At 47.6% G+C, this 24,304-nt stretch overlaps 2 protein-coding genes across 2 annotated transcripts in view; both read left to right on the plus strand.

The window, feature by feature from the left end:
• LOC135057085 (uncharacterized) overlaps positions 1–24,304 on the plus strand; it is a 653,135-nt gene that overhangs the window by 180,773 nt on the left and 448,058 nt on the right.
• The window catches only part of LOC135055787 (zinc finger protein 271-like), a 79,240-nt gene that overhangs the window by 51,560 nt on the left and 3,376 nt on the right, over positions 1–24,304 (plus strand). The window contains exon 5 of the mRNA XM_063960231.1: positions 19,782–20,259. Coding sequence (XP_063816301.1) covers positions 19,782–20,259 — 478 coding nt within the window. The remainder of the gene's footprint in view (positions 1–19,781; positions 20,260–24,304) is intronic.

The following is a 24,304-nucleotide window of genomic DNA, read 5'->3' on the forward strand; positions in this document are numbered from 1 at the left end:
TCCTACTTTGATTAAAGCAAGGAAGGAAGTAACCGCGAAACATTATCACCGCATTTGGCGAAAATATGTTGCGTGGTGCGAGGATCGGAGTGCTCCGACGGAGGAATTTCAACTGGGTCGATTCCTGCATTTCCTGCAATCAGGATTGTCTATGGGTCTCAAGTTGGGATCTATTAAGGTTCAAATTTCGGCCCTGTCAATATTCTTCCAAAAAGAATTGGCCTCAGTTCCTGAAGTCCAGACTTTTGTTAAGGGTGTACTGCGTATACAGCCCCCTGTAGTGCCTCCGGTGGCACCGTGGGATCTAAACGTAGTTTTAGATTTCCTCAAATCCCATTGGTTTGAACCACTAAAAAAGGTGGATTTGAAATATCTCACATGGAAAGTGTCCATGCTACTAGCCCTGGCTTCAGCCAGGAGAGTGTCAGAACTGGCGGCTTTATCTTACAAAAGCCCATATCTAATTTTCCATTCGGATAGGGCAGAACTGCGGACGCGTCCGCATTTTCTCCCTAAGGTGGTATCAGCGTTTCACCTGAACCAGCCTATTGTAGTGCCTGCGGCTACAAGCGACTTGGAGGACTCCAAGTTGTTGGACGTTGTTAGAGCTTTAAAAATATACATTTCAAGGACGGCTGGAGTCAGAAAATCTGACTCGCTGTTTATACTGTATGCACCCAACAAGCTGGGTGCTCCTGCTTCTAAGCAGTCGATTGCTCGTTGGATTTGTAGCACAATTCAACTTGCACATTCTGTGGCAGGCCTGCCACAGCCTAAATCTGTTAAGGCCCATTCCACAAGGAAGGTGGGCTCATCTTGGGCGGCTGCCCGAGGGGTCTCGGCATTACAACTCTGCCGAGCAGCTACGTGGTCGGGGGAGAACACGTTTGTAAAATTCTACAAATTTGATACCCTGGCAAAAGAGGACCTGGAGTTCTCTCATTCGGTGTTGCAGAGTCATCCGCACTCTCCCGCCCGTTTGGGAGCTTTGGTATAATCCCCATGGTCCTTTCAGGAACCCCAGCATCCACTAGGACGATAGAGAAAATAAGAATTTACTTACCGATAATTCTATTTCTCGGAGTCCGTAGTGGATGCTGGGCGCCCATCCCAAGTGCGGATTATCTGCAATAATTGTACATAGTTATTGTTGCCTTCATCGGGTTATTGTTGTAGGAAGCCATCTTTCAGAGGCTCCTCTGTTATCATACTGTTAACTGGGTTTTAGATCACAAGTTGTACGGTGTGATTGGTGTGGCTGGTATGAGTCTTACCCGGGATTCAAGATCCTTCCTTATTGTGTACGCTCGTCCGGGCACAGTACCTAACTGAGGCTTGGAGGAGGGTCATAGGGGGAGGAGCCAGTACACACCACATGGTTAAAAGCTTTACTTTTTGTGCCCTGTCTCCTGCGGAGCCGCTATTCCCCATGGTCCTTTCAGGAACCCCAGCATCCACTACGGACTCCGAGAAATAGAATTATCGGTAAGTAAATTCTTATTTTTCTCGACAGTGATATAGATTAACTCATGTATTTTTAACCTTTTGCTTGAGTAAATAAGGTGATTTTCTTCACCCTCTTTGTTCTGGGACAGAACCGCACCTATGCTACATCCGATGCATCAGTTTGCACCATATATTCCCTTTGAAAGTCAGGAGTCATCAGAACTCGTTGGGTACACAATGCTATTCTACCTTCCACACCTGAATAGCCTTTTCTGCTTCAGGACTCCACATTACTATTTTTTCTGTTTGCCCTTGGTAAGGACTGTCAGTGGGACAGCAATGGTGGCAAACTTGGGTAAAAACCTTCTATAATATCCCGTGATTCCTGAGAGCGCTCTCACCTGCTTCTTATTTACTGGTGGTGGTCAAATTTGTATTGCCTTCATTTTATTAAGTTGGGGCTTTATCAAACCTCTGCCAACGATGTACCCAAGATACATACTGGGCATTGTGATATTATACCCGCTGCCGTGCCTGTTGTGCCTGTTCCAAGTGCTCTCTCACTATCGGCACCACTGCAGCCATTCTGTCCTGCATCTGAGACACATGCACAATAACAGTTGTAGATGGACTGGATTACTCCTCACATGTCTCTTTGGCGATGTCCAGTAATCCCCTTGGGGATCTCTCGTACAACAAATCAATGGGTAAAAACCCTGTGGAGGATAGAGGAACCTCTCTTATGGCCGCAATAAATAAGGTAGTAAATACTCGCAATCTCTTCCATCTTTATCCAGCGTGTTCTTTAAAGTTCTATTACACCTCTCCACTTTCCCATTAGCCTGGGGGTGATATGTGGAGGATCTTATCTGAGTCATTTTAAACAGGCGGCATCATTCTTTCATGATTTCTGACATAAATGTGCCTGCTAAAGACATATACTAGTTCTCTGTCAATGGTGTTTGTCGATGTATTGCACAATGGTATCACTTCCGAGTATATGGTAGCGTAATCCAATATTATGAAAATATATTGATGGCCTTCTGTGGATTTTATTGGCAGTCCAACCAAATCTATAGCTATTCTCTCAGAACGGATCCTCAATAATGGGTAATGAGTAATGGGACAAGTGGACTTTTAAAATGTGGCCTTGGAGCATGATACGGATATTCAAAGACCTCTTTTCTCTTACGTCCTAGAGGATGCTGGGGTTCCATTTACTACCATCAGGTATAGACGGGTCCCTTGGGAGCCATGGGCACTGTAAGAGTTTAATAGTGTGGGCTGGCTCATCCCTCTATGCCCCTCCTACTCAGTTTAGAAAATGTGCCCGGAGGAGCCGGTCACAGCTAGTGGAGCTCCTAGGAGTTTTTCTAGTTTTATTGTTTTTCTAAAAGTTGTTAGGTACAGGAAGGCTGCTGGCAACAGCCTCCCTGCTTCGTGGGACTTAGGGTGGGAGTAGGAACCAACTCTAGAAATTAATGGTTCTCTATCCGCTGACAGGACACTGAGCTCCTGAGGGTGCTGATCTCAAACCCACGAGGCGACCGCTCACTCCCGCAGCACGACCGCCACCCCCCAACAGAGCCAGAAGAAAGAAGAGTGTGAGTATGTCGCCAGCGGGAATGGCGGCACAAGGGTGGGAGCGCAGCTCTGACAGGCTGCGCTCCGTAAGACTCAGTGGCACACTGTGTGCAGCGCTGTGAGGGGCGTCCTCGGCCAGCGCACATACGCTACACTGATCAAATATGCTAAAAGGCGATAATCCCGCTGTTAGCAACACAAATACCTCAGGCCTTTAGAATCTATTAAGTGTGGGAAGACGCACCATTACAGTGGGCGGGACTTCTCCTCAGAGCATATCCAGCACTCACCAGCGCCATTTTCTCCCTGCAGATCACACAGAAGAGACGCTGACAGGGAGCGCTGCCCTCCACAAAACTCCAGTATACCTCCGCGGTACCAGGGTGTTATAGATGGGGGGGCGGGGCGGGGGGAGTGTTTATAAGAACTGTTTATCCTATTAAGGTTACTCAGTCAGCGCTGGCTGTTTTTTGTATTTACTGCCTACTGGGGCTCTGTGTGGCTGGCTCCTTATACTCTGTGACTCTCTGAAGGTACTCTGTGGGAAACTGTGTCTGACATTTTCCTGTGTGTCTGTGTGGCTGTATATCTCGCATTACCATGTGTAGGGACTCTGTATTTTGTGCTGCAGAGTGTGTATCTTCTCCTGAAGAGTCTATTCCATGTACTCAGGACTGCACCTTCTCATCCTTCTGAGTCCAAACCCCCATGGGTGGATTCTATTAGGGGATTTATATCTCAGATTTTATCTAGGATGTCACATAATGAGAATAAAACACAGGTTTTAAGAAAATCTGTAGAGGTTTTGACATATTTAGCTCCCACTACCCAATCAAAATCCCCCACTATGTACCCGAAAAAGCGTGCTCTTGCCCAGATAATGCAAGCCGACACGGATACCGACTCTGATACAGGGGACAGTGATGAGGATATGCAGGGGGGAGATGCATCCCTTGCTAAGGGGGTGCAACTAATGATTGAGGCCATTAGGGACATTTTACACATTACTGAAAAAGTACCTGAGCAGGTAGAGGAGGCCTACTTTTCACACAATAAGAAATCCTCCCTTACCTTCCCTGCTTCTAAGGAGTTAAACTCCTTGTTTGAAAAATCCTGGGAAAACCCAGAGAAAATATTCCAGATCCCAAAAAGGATTCTCATTGCTTATACCTTGAAGAGGACAGGAAAAAGTGGGAAAACCCCCCTATAGTAGATGCTTCTGTATCTAGGTTGTCTAAAAAGGTGGTTTTACCTGTCTCCGGTTTAAAGGAGCCGGCTGACCGCAAGATTGAGACTACGCTCAAATCACTATACACAGCTACATGAGTTGCTTAATGGCCCACTATTGCTTGTGCGTGGATTTCTAAAGCCATTGTAAAGTGGTCAGGCACATTACTAGAGGAATTAGATACTATGGATAGGAGTGACATTGAATTTTTTTGTGTCCGTGGGTGTTCAAGGACCAAGGCCACCTTAATTCAAGGGCTTCTTCCATGGCTGTCTCAGCATGCAAAGGACTCTGGCTGCGCCAATGGTCTGCGGATACAGAATCCAAGGAAAGTGTGGAGAACCTACCCTTCACAGGTCAGGCTCTATTTGGGGACGCATTGGATGCGTGGATCTCCACGGCGACTTTGGGTAAGTCAACCTTCCTTCCCTCAGCAACACCACCGACTAGGAAATCTTATCCTACGTCTACAATGCAGTCCTTTCAGACCGCATAAGTTAAAAAGTCCAAACCCACTTCTACTTTCTTTAGTGGAGGTCGGGGGAAATCCAGGAAACCTGCACCAACAGGTTCCTAGGAACAGAAACCAGATTCTGCTTCCTCCAAGTCTTCAGCATGATGGTGGACCTCCCATCCTGGGGGTCAGGCAGGTGGGAGCAAGACTAAAGGTTTTCAGTCACATCTGGGCATCATCATGCCTAGACCCCTGGGTAAAACATATTGTTGCCCAGGGGTACCGACTGGAGTTTCAAGAACTCCCACCTCACAGATTCTTCAAATCAGGCTTACCAGCTTTGCTGACAGAAAGTGGTATCCTACAGGAAGCCATTAAATAATTGGTACAAACAAATGTAATTTTTCCAGTTCCACCTCACCTAACAACAAAATGTTATTACTCACACCTGTTTGTGGTGCCGAAACCGGACGGTTCGATGAGGCCGATATTAAACCTAAAGTCATTGAACACCCCTACTTGAGGGAATTCAAATTTAAGATGGAGTCTCTGAGAGCAGTGTTCTCAGGTCTCGAGGAGGGGGAATTCCTGGTATCCCTGGATATCAAGGATGCGTACCTTCACGTTCCAATCTGGTCGCCTCACCAGGCTTAGCTCAGATTTGCGCTGCTGGACTGTCACTATCCCTTCCAGGCTCTGCCATTTGGCCTCTCCAGAGCACCGAGGGTATTCACCAAGGTCATGGCAGAGATGATGCTACTCCTCTGCAAGCCGGGAGTGAACATAATTCCATAACTGGACAATCTGCTGATAAAGGCATCTTACAGGGAGAAGCTGTTACTGAGCATTGCTCTCTCAACTCGACCACTTCAGGATCATGGATGGATCCTGAACCTTTCAAAGTCACATTTGGAGCCGACAAGGAGACTGTCCTTCCTGGGGATGATACTCGACACGGAAGTACAGAGGGTGTTTCTACCGGTGGAGAAAGCGTTGGTGATCCAGTCAATGGTCCGGGAGGTTCTGAAGCCTGCCCGGGTATCGGTTTATCAATGCATTCGTCTTCTGGGGAAGATGGTTGCCTCCTATGAGGCTCTACAGTACGGAAGATTTCATGCACGATCCTTCCAACTAGATCTCCTGGACAGATGGTCAGGAACTCATCTTCACATGCACCAACAGATATGCCTGTCGCTGAAAGACAGAATTTCACTCCTCTGGTGGCTGCAAACCCCTCATTTTCTCGAGGGCCACAGGTTTGTGATTCAGAATTGGATCCTTCTAACCACGGATGCAAGTCTCAGAGGTTGGGAAGCAGTCACCCAAGGGGAAAACTTCCTAGGAAAGTGGTCAAGTCTAGAAGCTATCCTTCCGATAAACATTCTGGAACTAAGGGCCGTGTACAACGGTCTTCTACAAGCGGCACATCTTCTACAAGATCAGGCCATTCAGGTTCAGTCGGAAAATGTAACAGCGGTGTCCTACATCAACCGACAGGGTGGAACGAAGAGCACAGCTGCAATGTCAAAGGTAACAAGAATCCTCTGGGAAGAAAGGCATGCAGTGGCACTGTCAGCAATCTTCATTCCGGGAGTGGACAACTGGGAAGCAGACTTCCTCAGCAGATACGATCCCCATCCAGGAGAATCGGGCCTCCACCCAGAGGTGTTCGCGGAGGTAACAAGTCTTTGGGGTGTACCTCAAATAGACTTAATGGCCTCCCGCCTCCAAAAAGAAGCTTCGGAGGTACTGTTCCAGGTCGAAAGACCCACAGGCAGTGGGTAACTCCGTTGGTGTTCAAGTCAGTGTATGTGTTCCCTCCACTTCCACTCATCACAAGGATTCTCTAACTAATAAAAAGAACAAGAGTTCAGGTAATCCTCATTGCTCCGGACTGGCCAAGAAGGGTTTGGTACGTGGATCTTCTAGAATTACTGCTGGAGGATCCGAGGCCTCTTCCTCTGCGCGAGGACCTTCTGCAACAGGGGCCATTCGCTTATCAAGACTTACTGCGGCTACGTTTGACGGCATGTTGGTTTAACGCCTGATCTTAGCTCGGTAGGGCATTCCGAACAAAGTCATTCCTGCCCTGATACAGGCTAGGAAGGGAGTAACGTCTAAACATTACCATCGGATTTGAAAAAAGTATGTGTGTCGGTGTGAATCCAAGAAGTTTCCTACAGTGGAGTTTCAACTAGGACGGTTTCTCCTTTTTCTGCAAGCAGGTGTGGATGTGGGCCTTCACTTGGGCTCCATAAAAGTCCAGATTTAGGCCTTGTCCATTTTCTTCCAGAAACAATTGGCTGCTCTCCCTGAGGTTCAGACTTTCTTGAAAGGGGTTCTGCACATCCAACCTCCCTTTGTGCCTCCTACTGCACCGTGGGATCTTAATGAGGTGCTTCAGTTCCTGCAATCGGATTGGTTCGAGCCTCTACAGGAGGTGGAGGTCAAGTTTCTTACTTGGAAGGCTGTCAGAATTGGGGGCATTGTCATACATACTTGATCTTCCATGACGCATCAGCAATTTCTTCCAAAGGTTGTGTCAGCTTTTCATAACAACCAACCTATTGTGGTGCCAGTGGCTACTGACTCCTCAATTACCTCTAAGTCCTTGGATGTTGTGAGGGCTTTGAAGAATTATGTGAAGAGAACTTCTCGTTACAGAAAGTCGGACGCTCTGTTTGTCCTTTATGCTCCCAACAAGGTTGGGTATCCTGCTTCTAATCAGACAATTTCTTGTTGGATCAGGTTTACTATCCAGCATGCTTATTCTATGGCAGGATTGCCGTCCCCAAAATCTGTTAAGGCCCACTCTACTCGTAAAGTGGGTTCTTCCTGGGCGGCTGCCCGGGGCGTCTCGGCTTTTCAACTTTGCAGAGCGGCTACTTGGTCAGGGTGGAACACGTTTGCTAAGTTCTACAAGTTCGATACTTTGGCTTCTGAGGACCTTAAGTTTGGTCAGTCTGTTCTCCAGGAGCCTCAGTGCTATCCCTCCCGTACTGGGAGCTTTGGTACATCCCCAGGGTACTAAATGGAACCCTAGCATCCTCTAGGACGTAAGAGAAACAAGGATTTTAATTACCTACCGGTCAATCCTTTTCTCGTAGTCCATAGAGGATGCTGGGTGCCCGCACAGCGCTTCATTTTCCTGCATTGTTACTTGGTTAAGTACTGCATTGTTACTTGGTTAAGTACTGTTGTACAGCCGTTGCTGAATTGTTCAAGCTGGTTAGCTTGGCTTTCCGTTTGTTATGTGTGAGCTGGTGTGAATCTCACCACTATCTGTATATTTCCTTCTCTCGAAGTATGTCCGTCTCCTTGGCACAGTTTCTACACTGAGTCTGGTAGGAGGGCCATAGAGGGAGGAGCCAGCCCACACTATTAAACTCTAAAAGTGCCTATGGCACCCAAGGGATCTGTCTATACCCCATGGTACTAAATGGAACCCCAGCATCCTCTACGGACTACGAGAAAATGATTTACCGGTAGGTAGTTAAAATCCTATTATTGGAGCCTGGAATCCCCAATAATCCACTACTGCTCTCATAATTCCCTGGCTTCCAATCATCCACTGCTGTTCTCATCCTTCTCTGCCTCCCCAATCATCCGCTACTGTTTTCATCATTCCCTGGATCCCCAGTAATCCACTACTGATGATTGGGGATCCAGGGAATGATGAGAGCCAGTCTCTGGCTCTCCAATTATCCGCTACTGCACTCATCATTCTCTGGCTCCTCGATCATACACTGCTCCTCTCGACGTTCTCTGGTTCCCCAATAATCCACTACTGATCTCATCATTCTCTGCCTCCCCAGTCATACACTACTGGTCTCATCATTCTCTGGCTCCTCAATCATCCACTACTGCTCTCATCATTCTGGTTCCCCAATCATCCACTACTGCTCTCATCATTCTCTGGCTTCCCGATCATCCACTACTCTCGTCATTCTCTGGCTCCCTAGTTATCCACTACTGCTCTCTTCATCCTCTGGTTTCCCAATCAACCACTACTGCTCTCATCATTCCCTAGCTCCCCAATTATCCACTACTGCTCTCATCATTCTCTGGCTTTGCAATCAACTACTACTTCTCTCGTCATTTTCTGGCTCCTCAATCATCCACTACTCTCTTCATTCCCCAGCTCCCCAATTATCCACTACTGCTCTCATCATTCTCTGCCTCCCCAATCATCCACTACTGGTCTTATCATTCTCTGTCTCCTCACTTATCCACTACTGCTCTCATCATTCTGGCTCCCAAATCATCCACTGCTGCTTTAGTCATTCTCTGGCTTTCCAATCATCCTCTAGCTTCTCAGTCATCCACTACTGCTCTCATAATTCTCTGCCTCCCCAATCATCCAGTACTGCTCTCATCATTTTCTGTATCCCCAATAATCTACTACGCTTGTCATTCTCTGGCTCCTCAATCACCCACTACTTGTCTCATCGTTCTCTGGCTCTCCAATCATCCACTACTGTGCTCATCATTCTCTGGCTCCCCAATCATTCATGGCTGCTCTCATCATTCCCTGGCTCCCCATTCATCCACTGCTCTCATTTTTCCCTGGCTCCTCACTGATCCACTAGTGCTGTCATCATTCCCTGGCTCCCCAATCATCCGCTACTGCACTCATCATTCTCTGGCTCTCATCCTCTGCCTCCCCAATCATCCACCACTGGTCTCATCATTCTCTGGCTCCCCAATCATCCGCTACTGCATTCATCATTCTCTGGCTCTCATCCTCTGCCTCCACAATCATCCACCACTGGTCTCATCATTCTCTGGCTCCTCTCTCATCCAGTACTGCTCTCCTCATTCTCTGGCTCCTCACTCATTCACTACTGCTCTCATCATTCTCTGGCTCCCCAGTCATCCACTACTGCTCTCATCATTCTCTGGCTCCTCACTCATGCACTACTGCTCTCCTCATTCTCTGGCTCCTCACTCATTCACTACTGCTCTCATCATTCTCTGGCTCCTCACTCATCCACTACTGCTCTCATCATTTTCTGGCTCCCCAGTCATCCACTGCTGCTCTCATCATTTCCTGGCTCCCCAATCATCCATCCACTGCTGCTCTCATCATTCTCCAGCTCCCCAATCATGCTTGAGAAAGGGCACATTTCAGACTCTCCCACTGCCACAGTATCCGTAACATTCTCACACAGTTCTGGGTTATTTACTTCTGTAACCAATAGGCTTTCCCACAGCTTCCATAAGTGGGCAAAGTTTCTCCCCTGTTTCACCTCATACATCAACCCAAGAACCAAACACACATGGACAATAGCGGAACCACACTGCGTTTCTGTGTTCACTTCCGCAGTAACATAATACCTAGTATCCCAATGTATGCAAGTCACACCAACAGTTTTCACCTTATGTTTTAAGTAGGGCTGGGCAAGTTAACGCGTTAATATCGCGTTAACGCATTAACTAATTAACGGCGACAATTATTTTAACGCCGCAGCGCTATCCTAACTACAATGCCGTCCGTGAGCCAATCGGAGGTCACGGACCGGCAGCCAATCAGGAGCTGCCATTTGGCAGCTCCTGATTGGCTGCGGCCCGTGACCTCCGATTGGCTCACGGACGGCTCTTTACTGATAATAACACTGACTGCCACCGCTCCTCTTCCCTCCCTGCCTCTGCTGCTCCCCACCGCACTGCCGCTGATGTGAGAGGAGGAGAGCGCAGCCTGCGCCTCTCCTTCCCCTCAGTCTCCGGCAGGTGCGGGTGTTTTAATTCAAGCCAGTGCCGCCCGCGAGCTCTGATTGGCTCACGGATTGGCGCTGAATTGAACTGAAACACCCGCACCCGCCGGAGACTGAGGGGAAGGAGAGGCACAGGCTGCACTCTCCTCCCCTCACACAGACAGGACAGCAGCGGCGAGTAGCAGGGGACCTGGCACTAAGGGATATCTGGCACTGGGGGGGGGGGGCATGTATACCTGGCACTAAGGGATATCTGGCACTGGGGGGGGGGCATGTATACCTGGCACTGAGGGATATCTGGCACTGGGGGGGCATGTATACCTGGCACTGAGGGATATCTGGCACTGGGGCGGCATGTATACCTGGCACTGAGGGATATCTGGCACTGGGGGGGCATGTATACCTGGCACTGAGGGATATCTGGCACTGGGGGGGCATGTATACCTGGCACTGAGGGATATCTGGCACTGGGGGTGCATGTATACCTGGCACTGGGGGATATCTGGCACTGGGGGGGCATGTATACCTGGCACTGAGGGATATCTGGCACTGAGGGGGCATGTATACCTGGCACTGAGGGATATCTGGCACTGGGGGGGCATGTATACCTGGCACTGAGGGATATCTGGCACTGGGGGGGCATGTATACCTGGCACTGGGGGATATCTGGCACTGGGGGGGCATGTATACCTGGCACTGAGGGATATCTGGCACTGGGGGGGCATGTATACCTGGCACTGAGGGATATCTGGCACTGGGGGGGCATGTATACCTGGCACTGAGGGATATCTGGCACTGGGGCGGCATGTATACCTGGCACTGAGGGATATCTGGCACTGGGGGGGCATGTATACCTGGCACTGAGGGATATCTGGCACTGGGGGGGCATGTATACCTGGCACTGAGGGATATCTGGCACTGGGGGGGCATGTATACCTGGCACTGAGGGATATCTGGCACTGGGGGGGCATGTATACCTGGCACTGAGGGATATCTGGCACTGGGGGATATCTGGCACTGGGGGGACATGTGTATCTGGCACTGTGGGGGAATTTCTGTATCCGGCACTGGGTCGGCAATGTATATCTGACACAGTGGGGGTATTTGTGCATCTGGCACTGTGGGGCAATGTGTATCTGACACTGTGAGGCAATGTATATCTGGCAGCCATGGAGACCGTGACAGCGCCAGTGCCATTTCAAGTGTATTGCTGGCCGCCAGCTAGCCAATTGGAGGACTGGCAGCCAATCAGGAGCGCAATACACTAATTTTGAATTCATTATTGAATCTTGCGCATAACAATGCGATTAATCGCGATTAATCGGAGAAAATCATGCGATTAATCGCGATTAGAGTTTTTAATCGTTGCCCACCACTAGTTTTAAGGGTTTCACCAATTCAGCTTTGATAAGAGTAACCAGGCTCCCAGAATCTAAGAGAGCATCTACCCGGTTGCCTTCTATAGTGACTATACACATTTGCTTATTTGTCTCAGCCTGTCAGTCTGCAGTGCAGGTAGCTGAGCAGAGAAAGACACTCTGCGATGTACATAAGCTTTATTACATTGCATAGGTTCAGAGATAAACAATTAGCAGCCATATGGCCCAAACCACCACACCAAAAACATTGAATCTTATTATTATCAAGTTCTTTATGGGGTAGGAATGTTCCTAGCACTGCTGGCCTACTTCCAGGTTCCAAACCCACAGTCTTTGATTTATTCCACCGCTGAGCACCCTTCTCCCCTGGAAGAGTCTTACCAATGGTCCCTGGAGATTGCTGTTGTGGGATTAGAACCTGGTGCGGTACATTTAGCAGTTCCTCAGCTGTCACATACCTCTCAATAGGTCTGCTGTTTTGGGGTGTGCATGGCTCACCCACGTGCTCAGGATTGTAGATAGGGGCCATAGATGTCGATCCATAACAACCCTTTCCATGATCTGTGGTCCTGTCAGAGACTCCGGCTGTAACCACTTTCTGGTGAGATGGATGAGGTCATGCATTTGTGAATATTGAGGTTTTTCTATTTGGTATTCCCAGCAGTGGCCATGACCAATACTGTGACTCCCAATCAATCAGTCAGGCACAAGTCAAAATAGGGGTTTTGCGGTTCTTCAGACAGGTTCGGTGGCACAAACCTTCCCCACTCATCTTTAGGCTGACTCTCACTGAGCCGTTCTTCCAAAAGTGGTTAGATAAGCTTCAACATCATCACTCTGGTGATCTGAGGTAGCCTGCAGCAAAGACTTAACAATATCTTCCATGTTATCTTTGAATGTAGGTGCGAAACAGAATCTGGCTTCTCTAGGCATCTGCCAATGCCACCACTTGAATTTCACTGTATATACAGTGCTTTGCAAAAGTATTCACTCCCCTTGGCATTTTTCATGTTTTGTTGCCTCACAACCTGGAATTAAAATAGCCTGTTTGAAGGTTTGCATCATTTCATTCACAGAACATACCTACAAATTTGAAGATGTTTTTTTTTTTTTTTATTGTGAAGCAAACAACAAATAGGACAACATAACAGAAAACGTCAGCGTGCATAACTGTTCACACCCCTAAAGTCAGTTCTTTGTAGAGCCACCTTTTGCAGCAATTACAGCTGCAAGTCGCTTTGGATAAGTCTCTATGAGCTTTCCACAGCTTGCTACTGGGATTTTTGCCCATTCCTCAAGGCAAAACTGCTCCAGCTCCTTCATGTTGGATGGTTTCTGCTTGTGAACCGCAATCTTCAAGTCTGACCACAGATTCTCAATTGCATTGAGATCTGGGCTTTGACTAGGCCATTCCAACAATTTAAATGTTTCCCCTTAAACCACTCGAGTTTTGCTTCAGCAGTATGCTTCGGGTCATTGTCCTGCTGGAAGGTGACCCTCTGTCCCAGTCTCAAATCACAGGCAGACTGAAACAGGTTTTGCTCAAGAATATCCCTGTATTTAGCACCATCCATCTTTCCCTCAACTCGAAACAGTTTCCCAGTCCCTGCTGCTGAAAAACATCCGCACAGCATGATGCTGCCACCACCATGTTTCACTGTGGGGATGGTGTTCTTGAGGTGATGGGATGTGTTGGGTTCTTTGATGGCCGAAAAGTTACATTTTAGTCTCATCTGACTAGAGCACCTTCCTCCATACATTTGGGGAGTCGTCCACATGCCTTTTGGCAAACTCAAAACGTGCCTTATTTTTAACACTAAGTAATGGCTTCTTTGTGGCCACTCTTCCATAAAGCCCAGTTCTATGGAGTGTAAGGCTTATTGTGGTCACATGTGCAGATACACCAGTCTCTGCTGTGGAAATCTGCAGCTCCTTCAGTGTTACCTGTGATCTCTGTGCTGCCCCTCTGATTAATGCCCTCCTTGCCCGGTCTGTGAGTTTTGGTGGCCGGCCCTCTCTTTGCAGGTTTGTTGTGGTACCATGTTCTTTCCAGTTGAAGATGATGGATTTGATGGTGCTCTGGGGGATCATCAAAGATTTGGATATTTCTCTAGCATCCATAAGGGATACTGAGGTCTTAGTACGATGGGGTATAGATGGGGTCCAAAGGAGCCGGTGCACTTTAAATTTCTTCAACTGGGTGTGCTTGCTCCTCCCCTCTATGCCCCCACCCACAGCCAGTTTAGAAAAATGTGCTCTCAGGAGAGGATGCACACTCTGGAGCTCCAGAGGATTTTTTCTTCTGTTTCATTTAAACATTTGTCAGAGCCGCTTTCCCACTGCAGGTCCACCGTCCTGAGAGGTTGTTGTACCACGGGCATGGCACCTTAGCGCACACAACCGCAGCACGCCACACACCCCTAACATATGTCTGATGGTGGGAAGAGTGGTGAATACATACCGGGGGCCCGCTAGGGGGGTCCCCCGGTTCTTGGTGCGGTGCGATCGCAGGGGCGGCATATGGACCCTCCATGGGGGGATCCCATAGCCCCTGCATACACTGGGCAGCGATTAGGTGGAAATAAGTATTCATACTTCGTTTGGCACTGTTGGGAGACTTTGGCCAGTATAATATAACAGCTCCAGTGCCATTACAGGGGGCGCTCCGCACACATAGCTCAGTGCGGGACCAGCGGCTTCCTGGCACCTTCCTCTGCTTCCAGCAGCAGCAGCAGCATGGAACACAGCTCCTCCAGGGATACTCCAGATACGCAGGAGACTGGTAAAGGGGTGTTAGTGATGGGGAGAGCCGCAGATTATGTTATAATTACTGTCCTGTAACAGCAACAAGCTCCGGTGTTGTCACAGAGCTTCAGTCTGCTAGGCTTAGTGTGCTGGTCCTTTTTCTCTGGGTCTCCTACTCACATACCAGTCTGGGCAGGCTTGATTGCACCGTGTTTGTGTGTAGTGTTTTGTCTCCTAAAACATGGTTAAACACCAATTATACATTATGTGTGATACCAGATTCTCCCCCTCCGTGGCTGGTTCTCTCTCATGTGAACAATGTAGCCAGTCTTCCCAAATGAGTGAGGCAGCTGGTGGGAGGTTCAAGAGCCATCGTGGTTAGTTTCTATAAAATCCATGATGGCGGATATGTCCTCTCAGCTCTCTGCAAATAGTCAAGGGACAGGGGGGAGGAGGAAGGAGGAGGGGGGGGGATCTGGAACCAGCGCAGGGGATTGAACCCCTCATACTTGCGATCAGGGAGGTGTTAAAAATCCCACCAGAAGAGGCTGCAGTACAGCAGTCGTTCTCCCAACAAAAGGTTAGCGTCACCTTTCCTGATTCTAAAGAACTAGATGACATGTTTAAGTTAGCCTGGAAAAACCCTGATAAAAAGTTCTAGGTGACAAGACGCTTTTTAACAACTTTCCCATTTACTCCGGATGGCAGGAAAAAGTAGCATATCTAAAAAGGTGGTATTACTGGCGCCTCTGCCTTAAAGGATCCTGGGGATAGGAAAATAGAGACTACATTAAAGTCTATTTACACAGCAGCTGTTGTATCACAAAGACCTGTGATAGCGGGTTGCTGGATGACACATGCCATTCACACCTGGGCAGGCCAGATTCAAGAGGGCCTTGCGGTTGATATGTCTCTGATATATATGGTTTCTCTGATAAAACACATTCAGGATACTTGTGGGATTTTATCAAGGAGATAGGCACCATTAATGCTAGGACTACTGCCATGGCAGTGTCTGTGCGCAGAGCTTTGTGGCTCGTCAGTGGATAGCGGACGCAGATTCCAAGCGCAGTGTGGAGTCTTCCTTTCTCAGGAGAGTGGCTATTTGGGGTTGAGTTGGATACGTGGATTTCGAAAGCAACTGCAGGAAAATCCACATTTCTCCCCTCTGGGGCCACACCGGCCACGCGCTCCTACCCGGGGCCATCTACACAGTCCTTTCGGACCGCTAGGTTTAGGTCAAGAGCCAGAGTCGCCTCAAATGCTGCAAGAGGTACCAGATGCAAGACAAGAAAACCAGCCGCTGCAGTTTCTCAGAAACAAAACACCAGCTCTGCTTCCACCAATGCCTCGGCATGACGGTGTCCCCCCACCCCGAGGGAATCTTGAGGTAGGAGCTCAGTTGCCTCACTGCAGATGCATCTGGGAAAGCTCCTGCCAGGATGCCTGGGTAAAGGAGCTAATTTATCAGGACTACAAGCTGGAGTTCGACCTCCCCAACGATTTTTCAAATCAAGCTTACCAGCTTTGGAGGATACGCGTGTTACACTGCAACAGGCCATCCTAAAGTTGGTCCAGTCCCAAGTCATTGTTCCAGTGCCACTGCAACAACATGGAAAGGTTTACTACTCCAACCTGTTTGTGGTACCAAAACCGAACGGTTCAGTAAGGCACATTTTGAATCTAAAATCCTTGAACCCTTACCTAAAGGTAGTCAAGTTCAAGATGGAATCCTTGCGAGCAGTGATTGCGGTTCCGGAAGAACAGGAAATCATGGTTTCGCTTGATATAAAAGACACTTATCTCCATATCCCGATTTGGCCACCTCACCAGGTTTACCTGCGGTTTGCCCTGTTGAACGATCACTACCAGTTCCAGGCACTGCCCTTCGGCCTGTCTACTGCTTCGAGGGTCTTCACGAAGGTGATGGCAGAAATGATGTTTCAGCTCCGAGTCCAGGGGGTCAACATTGTCCCTTACCTGGACGATCTCTTGATAAAGCCGAGATCCAGGGAGCTTCTATTGCTAAATATCGACCGCACTAATCAGATTCTGTCACAACATGGGTGGATTCTCAATTTGCAGAAGTCTCACCTGGAGCCTACTCAGCGTCTCCTGTTCCTGGGAATGATCTGGATGCAGTTGTTCAGAAGCTATTCCTCCCAAAGGACAAGGCCAGGATGCTCCAGGAGATGGTCCAAGCGGTTCTATGGCGAATCAGATCTCCATCCATCTCTGCATACGATTGGTAAAGATAGTAGCCTCATACGAGGCGATCCAGTATGGAAGGTTCCATGCCAGAACATATCAATTGGATCTCCTGAACAAGTGGTCTGGATCACATCTCCCCTCAGGACAGGATTTCCCTCCTGTGGTGGCTACAGTCCTCAAACCTGCTGGAAGGTCGAAGTTTCGGGATTCAGGATTGGATCCCCCTCACAACAGACGCGAGTCTGAGGGGATGGGGAGCTGTCACCCGAGGGGCTCCATTCCAGGGCAGGTGGTCAGCCCACGAAGCCCTACTTCCGATCAACATTCTGGAACTTCGAGCAATCTACAATGCTCTGCTCCGGGATCAGGCCATTCAAGTTCAGTCGGACAAAGCCACGGCGGCGGCATACATCAATCGACAAGGAGGAAAAATAGCAGAGCCTGCATGCAAGAAGTGTCAAGGATACTCCTCTGGGCAGAAAGAAACGCAAGAGCAATGTTGGCCATCTTTATTCCAGGGATGGACAACTGGGAAGCGGACTTTCTAAGTTGTCATGACCTCCCCCGGGGGAGTAGGGCCTCCACCCACTAGAGTTTCGGCAGATCACCGACCTGTGAGGCTGCCCGCAGATTGACTTGATGGCATCTCAGGTCAACAAGAAGCTTCGCTGGTATTGTTCAAGAACCAGGGACCCTCAGGCGACAGCAGTGGATGGACTGACGACGCCGTGGCCTTACCAGTTGGTCTACCTGTTTCCTCCGATTCCATTGCTCCCGAGGGTGCTAAAGAGGATCAGGCATCAAAGAAACCCGGCAATTCTAATTTCCCCAGACTGGCCTCGGAGGGCATGGTACGCGGATCTTCTGGACATGTCCGTTAAAGACCCTTGGCCTCCGCCAGTGAGAAGAGATCTTCTTCAACAATGACCGTTCATCTACCCTGACTTATGGTGGTTGAGCGGAACATACTAGCCCACAAAGGCCTTTCCAAAAAGGTTATTACGACCATGGTTGAGGCCAGGAAGCCTGTGAAGTCAAAGCACTACCATCATATCTGGAGGAGATGTGTCTCTTGGTGTGAGGAGCGCAAGTATCCTCCTGCGGATTTTCACTTGGGACGTTTCTCACGTTTCCTGCAGGCTGGAGTAGATATGGGCTTACGTCTGGGCTCTCTTAAGGTCCCGATATAAGTCCACTCTATTTTCCTCCAGAAGAAGTTGGCAACGTTGCCAAAAGTTCAGACCTTCTTGCAAGGGTTACTTCACATATAGCCTCCCTTTGTGCCGTCAATGGCACCCTGGGATTTGAAGTTGGTATTAGAATTTCTACAGTCCTCCTGGTTTGAACCGTTGGTGATGGTAGAAGATAAGTACCTTACGTGGAAGAGGGTGATGTGACTGGCACTGGCTTCTTCTAAGCGTGTCTCAGAATTGGGGGCCTTATCGTGTAAAAGTCCATACATGTTCTTTAACGAAAACAGAGCGGAGGTCAGGACTAGACAGCAGTTCCTACTGAAGGTTGTCTCTGCATTCCACTTGAACCTACCTATTGTGGTTCCGTCTATTTCTGGCACTTCTGCTCCTCCGGAGGCATTGGATGCTCTGCGAGCCTTGAAGACCTATATCAACAGGACGTCTCGGATCAGAAAGACGGATTCCTTATTTGTGCTCTATGATGAACAAGAAAAGGTGCTGCCCTGCTCCTAAGCAGCCCATTGCTCGTTGGCTTAGGCTGACTATCCAACAGGCCTATGTGTCGGCAGCCTTGCTTATTCCACAGTCTCTGCAGGCCCACTCTACAAGATCGGTGGGGTCTTCCTGGGCGGCTGCCCGTGGAGTCTCGGTCTGGCAACTATGCCGAGCTGCTACCTGGTCGGGGAAGAAGTTCTACAGGTTTGATGCCCTGGCCAAGGAGGATACCCAGTTTGGGTATGCGGTGCTGCAGAAGTCTCCACACATTCCCGCCCATACTGGAAGCTTTGAGACGTCCCTATCGTATTAAGACCCCAGTATCCCTTATGGATGCTAGAGAAAACTGGATTTTAATTACCTACCGGTAAATCCTTTTCTCATAGGGCGCCCGCCTCAGTGCATTGACTTTTCTGCAGGTTTTTCTTTTACAAATGTTTACCTGTTCAGCTGTTGCTGTTGCTATAACCCATCGTACTAAGACCCCAGTATCCCTTATGGACTAAGAGAAAAGGATTTACCAGTAGGTAATTAAAATCCAATTTTTTTTTATAACCCAACCCTGACTTCTCAACAACTTTGTCCCTGACTTGTTTGGAGAGCTCCTTGGTCTTCATGGTGTGATGCCTCTTGCTTAGTGATGTTGCAGCCTCTGGGGCTTTCAGAAAAGGTGTGTTTATACTGACACTTAGATTACACACAGGTGGACTTCATTTCACTAATTATGTGACTTCTGAAAGTAATTGGTTGCACCAGAACTTTTGAGGGGCTTCATAGCAAAGGGGGTGAATACATATGCACATGCCAATTTTCAGATTTTTATTTATAAAAAAAAAAAATTATAGAAATTTTTCTCATTTCACTTCACTTCACCAACTTAGACTATTTTGTGCAGATCCATCACATAAAATTCAGATTAAACAAAATAATTAAATTACAGGTTGTAATGTAACAAAATAGGTAAAAAGCAAAGGAGGTGAATACTTTAGCAAGGCACTGTATGTCACAAATTGTAATATGTAAGAAATATCTCTGGCCAATTAGTTCTATTGTGTTATTTTTCTCAAATGCTTATTTCTTTTATATATAACAGCACCTAAACATTTTATCTGATATCAATTATATTCCTTACAAATGTATTGGTTCGCAAATGGCAGGGGTACAAATAAGGCAAATGGACTGGAAGGGGGAACCCAGCGGGATATGACTGAGAACCATTGCACTATATGGTCTGTACAGATCTGTGTGTCTAATACTCTGATAGTCTCCTGATTACTCTGAGTAATGATGTCCGGCATTAATAAAGCATTAATTTCTATATGGGTGATTTAGGGTGAAGATCTCACAAATATAAAGGTAGAAGGAGAAGAAGAGACGTATGTGACTGATATGAAGGTAGAAGATATAGAGGGAGAAGAGACGTATGTGACTGATATGAAGGCAGAAGATATAGAGGGAGAAGAGACGTATGTGACTGATATGAAGGCAGAAGATATAGAGGGAGAAGAAGAGGCGTATGTGACTGATATGAAGGCAGAAGATATAGAGGGAGAACAGACGCATGTGACTGATATGAAGGCAGAAGATATAGAGGGAGAAGAAGAGACGTATGGGACTGATATGAAGGCACAAGATACACAGAGAGAAGAAGAGACGTATGTGACTGACATGAAAGCGGAAGATACAGAGGGAGAAGAAGAGACGTATGTGACTGATATGAAGGCAGAAGATAAAGAGGGAGAAGAAAAGATGTATGTGAGAGATGATCAGCAGTGTAAGGAGGAGGAAATCCCTACAGATATCAGCACAGGTGAGTAATAAACACTTATTACAGGAAATAGTCACATATTCTCCTTGAGGTTACTACAAAAAATCTCTCATACTTCACCCTCCTCTGTCATTTCAAACTGAGGGAAATGTATCTGCAAAGTGGGGGAGTCAGGAGCCATCAGCCCCTGGTATACTCTTGCTCTCCCTCTCACATCAAGTCAGTGTGTGTTACCAGCCCAGATATCTGACCAGTCTCCTCCGCACCCTCTCTGGTGTATCTCATACATCAGAGCCATCAGCCCGTATTATACTCCTGCTGTCCCCCTCACATCATGTTACTGTATGTTACCAGCCCAGAGATCTGACCAGTCTCCTCACCACACTCTCTGGTGTATCTCATACATCAGGAGCCATCAGCCTCTTTTATACTCCTGCTCTCCCCCTTGCATCATGTCACTGTGTGTTACCAGCCCGGAGATCTGACCAGTCTCTTCACCACACTCTCTGGTGTATCTCATACATCAGGAGCCATCAGCCTCTATTATACTCCTGCTCTCCTCCTCACATCATGTCACTGTGTGTTACCAGCCCAGAGATCTGACCAGTCTCCTCCCCACACTCTCTGGTGTGTCTCATACATCAGGAGCCATCAGTCTCTATTATACTCCTTCTCTCCCCCTCACATTATGTCACTGTATGTTACCAGCCCAGAGATCTGACCAGTCTCCTCCCCACTCTCTCTGGTTTATCTCCTACATCATGATCCATCAGCCCCTATTATACTCCTTCTCTCCCCCTCACATCATGTCACTGTGTGTTACCAGCCCAGAGATCTGACCAGTCTCCTTTCCACATGCTCTGGTGTATCTCATACATCAGGAGCCATCAGCCCCTATTATACTCCTGCTCTCCCCATCACATCATGTCACTGTGTGTTACCAGCCCAGAGATCTGACCAGTCTCCTCCCCACACTCTCTGGTGTATCTCATACATTAGGAGCCATCAGCCCCTATTATACTCCTGCTCTCCCCCTCACATCATGTCACTGTGTGTTACCAGCCCAGAGTTCTGACCAGTCTCCTCCCCACACTCTCTGGTGTATCTCATACATCAGCAGCCATCAGCCCCTATTATACTCCTGCTCTCCCCTCACATCATGTCACTGTGTGTTACCAGCCCAGAGATCTGACCAGTCTCCTCCCCGCATTCTCTGATGTATCTCATACATCAGGAGCTATCAGCCCCTATTATACTCCTGCTCTCCTCCTCACATCATGTCACTGTGTGTTACCACCCCAGAGATCTGACCAGTCTCCTCCCCACAGCCTCTGGTGTATCTCATACATCAGGAGCCATCAGCCCCTATTATACTTATGCTCTCCCCGTCACATCATGTCACTGTGTGTTACAAGCCCAGATATCTAATACTTTAGGGGGGTGAATACTTTAGCAAGGAACTGTATAATGTTGGTAGTAGGCACTCCAATGCAATAGACAACCGCTGTGCCTTCTCCTCATACCATATGATAATAAGTTTCCCTGGGGGTAGCTTGCAAATCCCCTGAAACAGACAAAACACTAGAACTAGGCTGCACTCGTCAGATTTATCATTTTAAGATAACGTGTATTTAGTTCTTAAATTAAATGTGCGGCATAATGTCCACCAAAGTTTTAACGCTGCGCAGGGCGTGTTTATTAAGGTGTAATGCTCAGAACTGTTAAGAAACAAGAAGTGTTACAATGTTACCTTAAATATGGGTGTATAGGGCGCCTCCTTTCTCTCTCTGCAATGTCAGGCCGGATGTCAGTATCACGTTGCTTGGTGACCTAAGATGACCGATCCATGATGGCTGCGGACGGGGATGTGTTTCCCTCCATCACACTGATCACAGCGATTGCCAAGCGGCAGCAATAGAGGATATAACAGCAGCAGGGGAGCCCAAGCTGAGATATGTTTCCCAAAGATGGAGAAGACATGCAATTGCTCAAACTTGTAAGTGTTACAAGCCACCGCTGCGGCTTGTCTCCCCGACAAGTCCCAGTTGTTGCTAGGTAACCTTGTCATCCGGCTGCAATGCCTAAAGGTCCCACTGGTTGCTAGGGTACCAGGATGCCAGACAGCTATGGTGACTGTTGTTAGCCTAAGCATCCAGACTGTTAGGTATGAGCAGCAATCAAGCTGCATGTGACCTTCCCATTCTGGTTGTTCTGATGGGTTGGGTATGATTTACCGGAAGCCGGGATGCTGGCTGTCAGTATACTAACAGCAGCATCCCAGCTGATGGAATTCCGGCAGTGTGGCACCCCACGGCTCGCTCCTCTAAGGTTCTATTCCCACTCGGTTGGTGGCATGAACCAACCAACTGAGTGGGAATACCGGGCATTGGTCGGGATTCTGGGCATCGAGATTCCACTGCTGTCGGATTCCAGCGCTGGTCTTCTAAACGCTAACATCCCGACAGCCAGCATTTTAACTAGTATAAAAGAAAGAAATCAGGCGCCAATGTTTATATTGGGTGATAGCTGCACGTTCCAAGGGTCTGGTTTCTTTGACCCCAAATAATATAACAAAGGAAATATAAAAGAATTGAACTGCGCATATCATCCAAATAGGGACATTTATTGTATACCACAATATATAAAAGTTCAATTACCGGCCGGTATTTCACATATTAATCCGTAAAAAAAAAAAAAACACATATTTACTAATATTCCTAAAAAAGACTTTCATAAACAGCTCAATCTTTGCAGCTTATTATTAATGCATAGACTTATACAATACTCTCAACACATCCAGTTAGCGCAGAAATTATATACATGAGACCAAAGACACCATCCTATAACAATGCAGGCTTCCCTGCAATGCACAGTAGGTTATTAATTGTCCGCAGGATTTGTTAGTAAAGCAGCAAGGCAGTGTTAGAAAGTAGTTGTTACTCCCCTTAGCACAGGGGTTATATTATGTAACAGTCTCCTGTTGTTAATTGTCCGCAGGACTTAATAGTGAAGCAGCAAGGCAATGGCAACAATATTATTGTTATAGTCTTTGTTCTCATGCATATAATTTATGAGCTAACTGGATGTGTTGAGAGTATAGTATTAGTCTATGCATTTATAGTTAGCTGCAAAGATTGAGCTTTTTATGAAAGTCTATTTTAGGAATATTAGTAAATATGTGTTTTTGTTTTATACGGATTAATATGTGAAATACCGGCCGGTAATTGAACTTTTATATATTGTGGTATACAATAAATGTCCCTATTTGGATGATATGCGCAGTTCTATTCTTTTATATTTCCAGCATTTTAACTACATCTGGTTCTGATTGGTGCTACTTTTTGTTAGAAGGCAGCCAGCCCTGCTCTAACCTGCCGGTTGTAGCTTATACCGTAGTGTAAGTTGCTGGTCTGTGTCCCAGAATCCTGTGCTCTGATACTGTTCCAGTGCTTGGATTTTCTGCCATGCCTAAACATAGTTCCTGCTAATTCTTTATTATCCTTGGTTATTGCCTTTGCCATTTGTTTCCTTTTGTGCTTCTCTACCACAGCTCAGCCTGCTAGCCTCCCTACCTAGCTGCACTGTGCTCAGTTACCTAACCACATATATTGTCCCACCTGCTGCTGCTGTGACCCGTATCCTGCCAGTTACCCAGGGTGTGCCATTCCCTTGTTGGCTATCAGTCTGCCTAGCGTTATTACTATAAATTATTCTGTGGTCTCCAGCCAATTGTGTAATCCCATCCTGCTCGAGGTTTAAGACCCGGTGGCATCCTAAGTACTGTTGTGTTCATAAAACACTAAGGGAACAGAGGGGGATGTTATAGGCAGAAGACCCTCACAGTGGCTCTAGGGGGCTCATACAACTGTGCTGGAGTTCCATAACAATAAGAGGAAAGACCTGGTAGTCTTATAAGTCTTCAAGTCACATTCAGTTGGGGCTGTGAAAATGTCTTGGCATCGGCACCTACAGGGGACTTATGCAAGGTTGCAGTTGTCTTCACTCTATAAACACCTCTTGTATTTCACCAATTCCGTAGGTACACAGTGTGGAAAGTAAATCCTTCACATTATGGTGCAATAATGTG

This window comes from Pseudophryne corroboree, chromosome 3, assembly GCF_028390025.1.
Source record: "Pseudophryne corroboree isolate aPseCor3 chromosome 3, aPseCor3.hap2, whole genome shotgun sequence".
In the NCBI taxonomy this organism is placed as follows: domain Eukaryota; kingdom Metazoa; phylum Chordata; class Amphibia; order Anura; family Myobatrachidae; genus Pseudophryne; species Pseudophryne corroboree.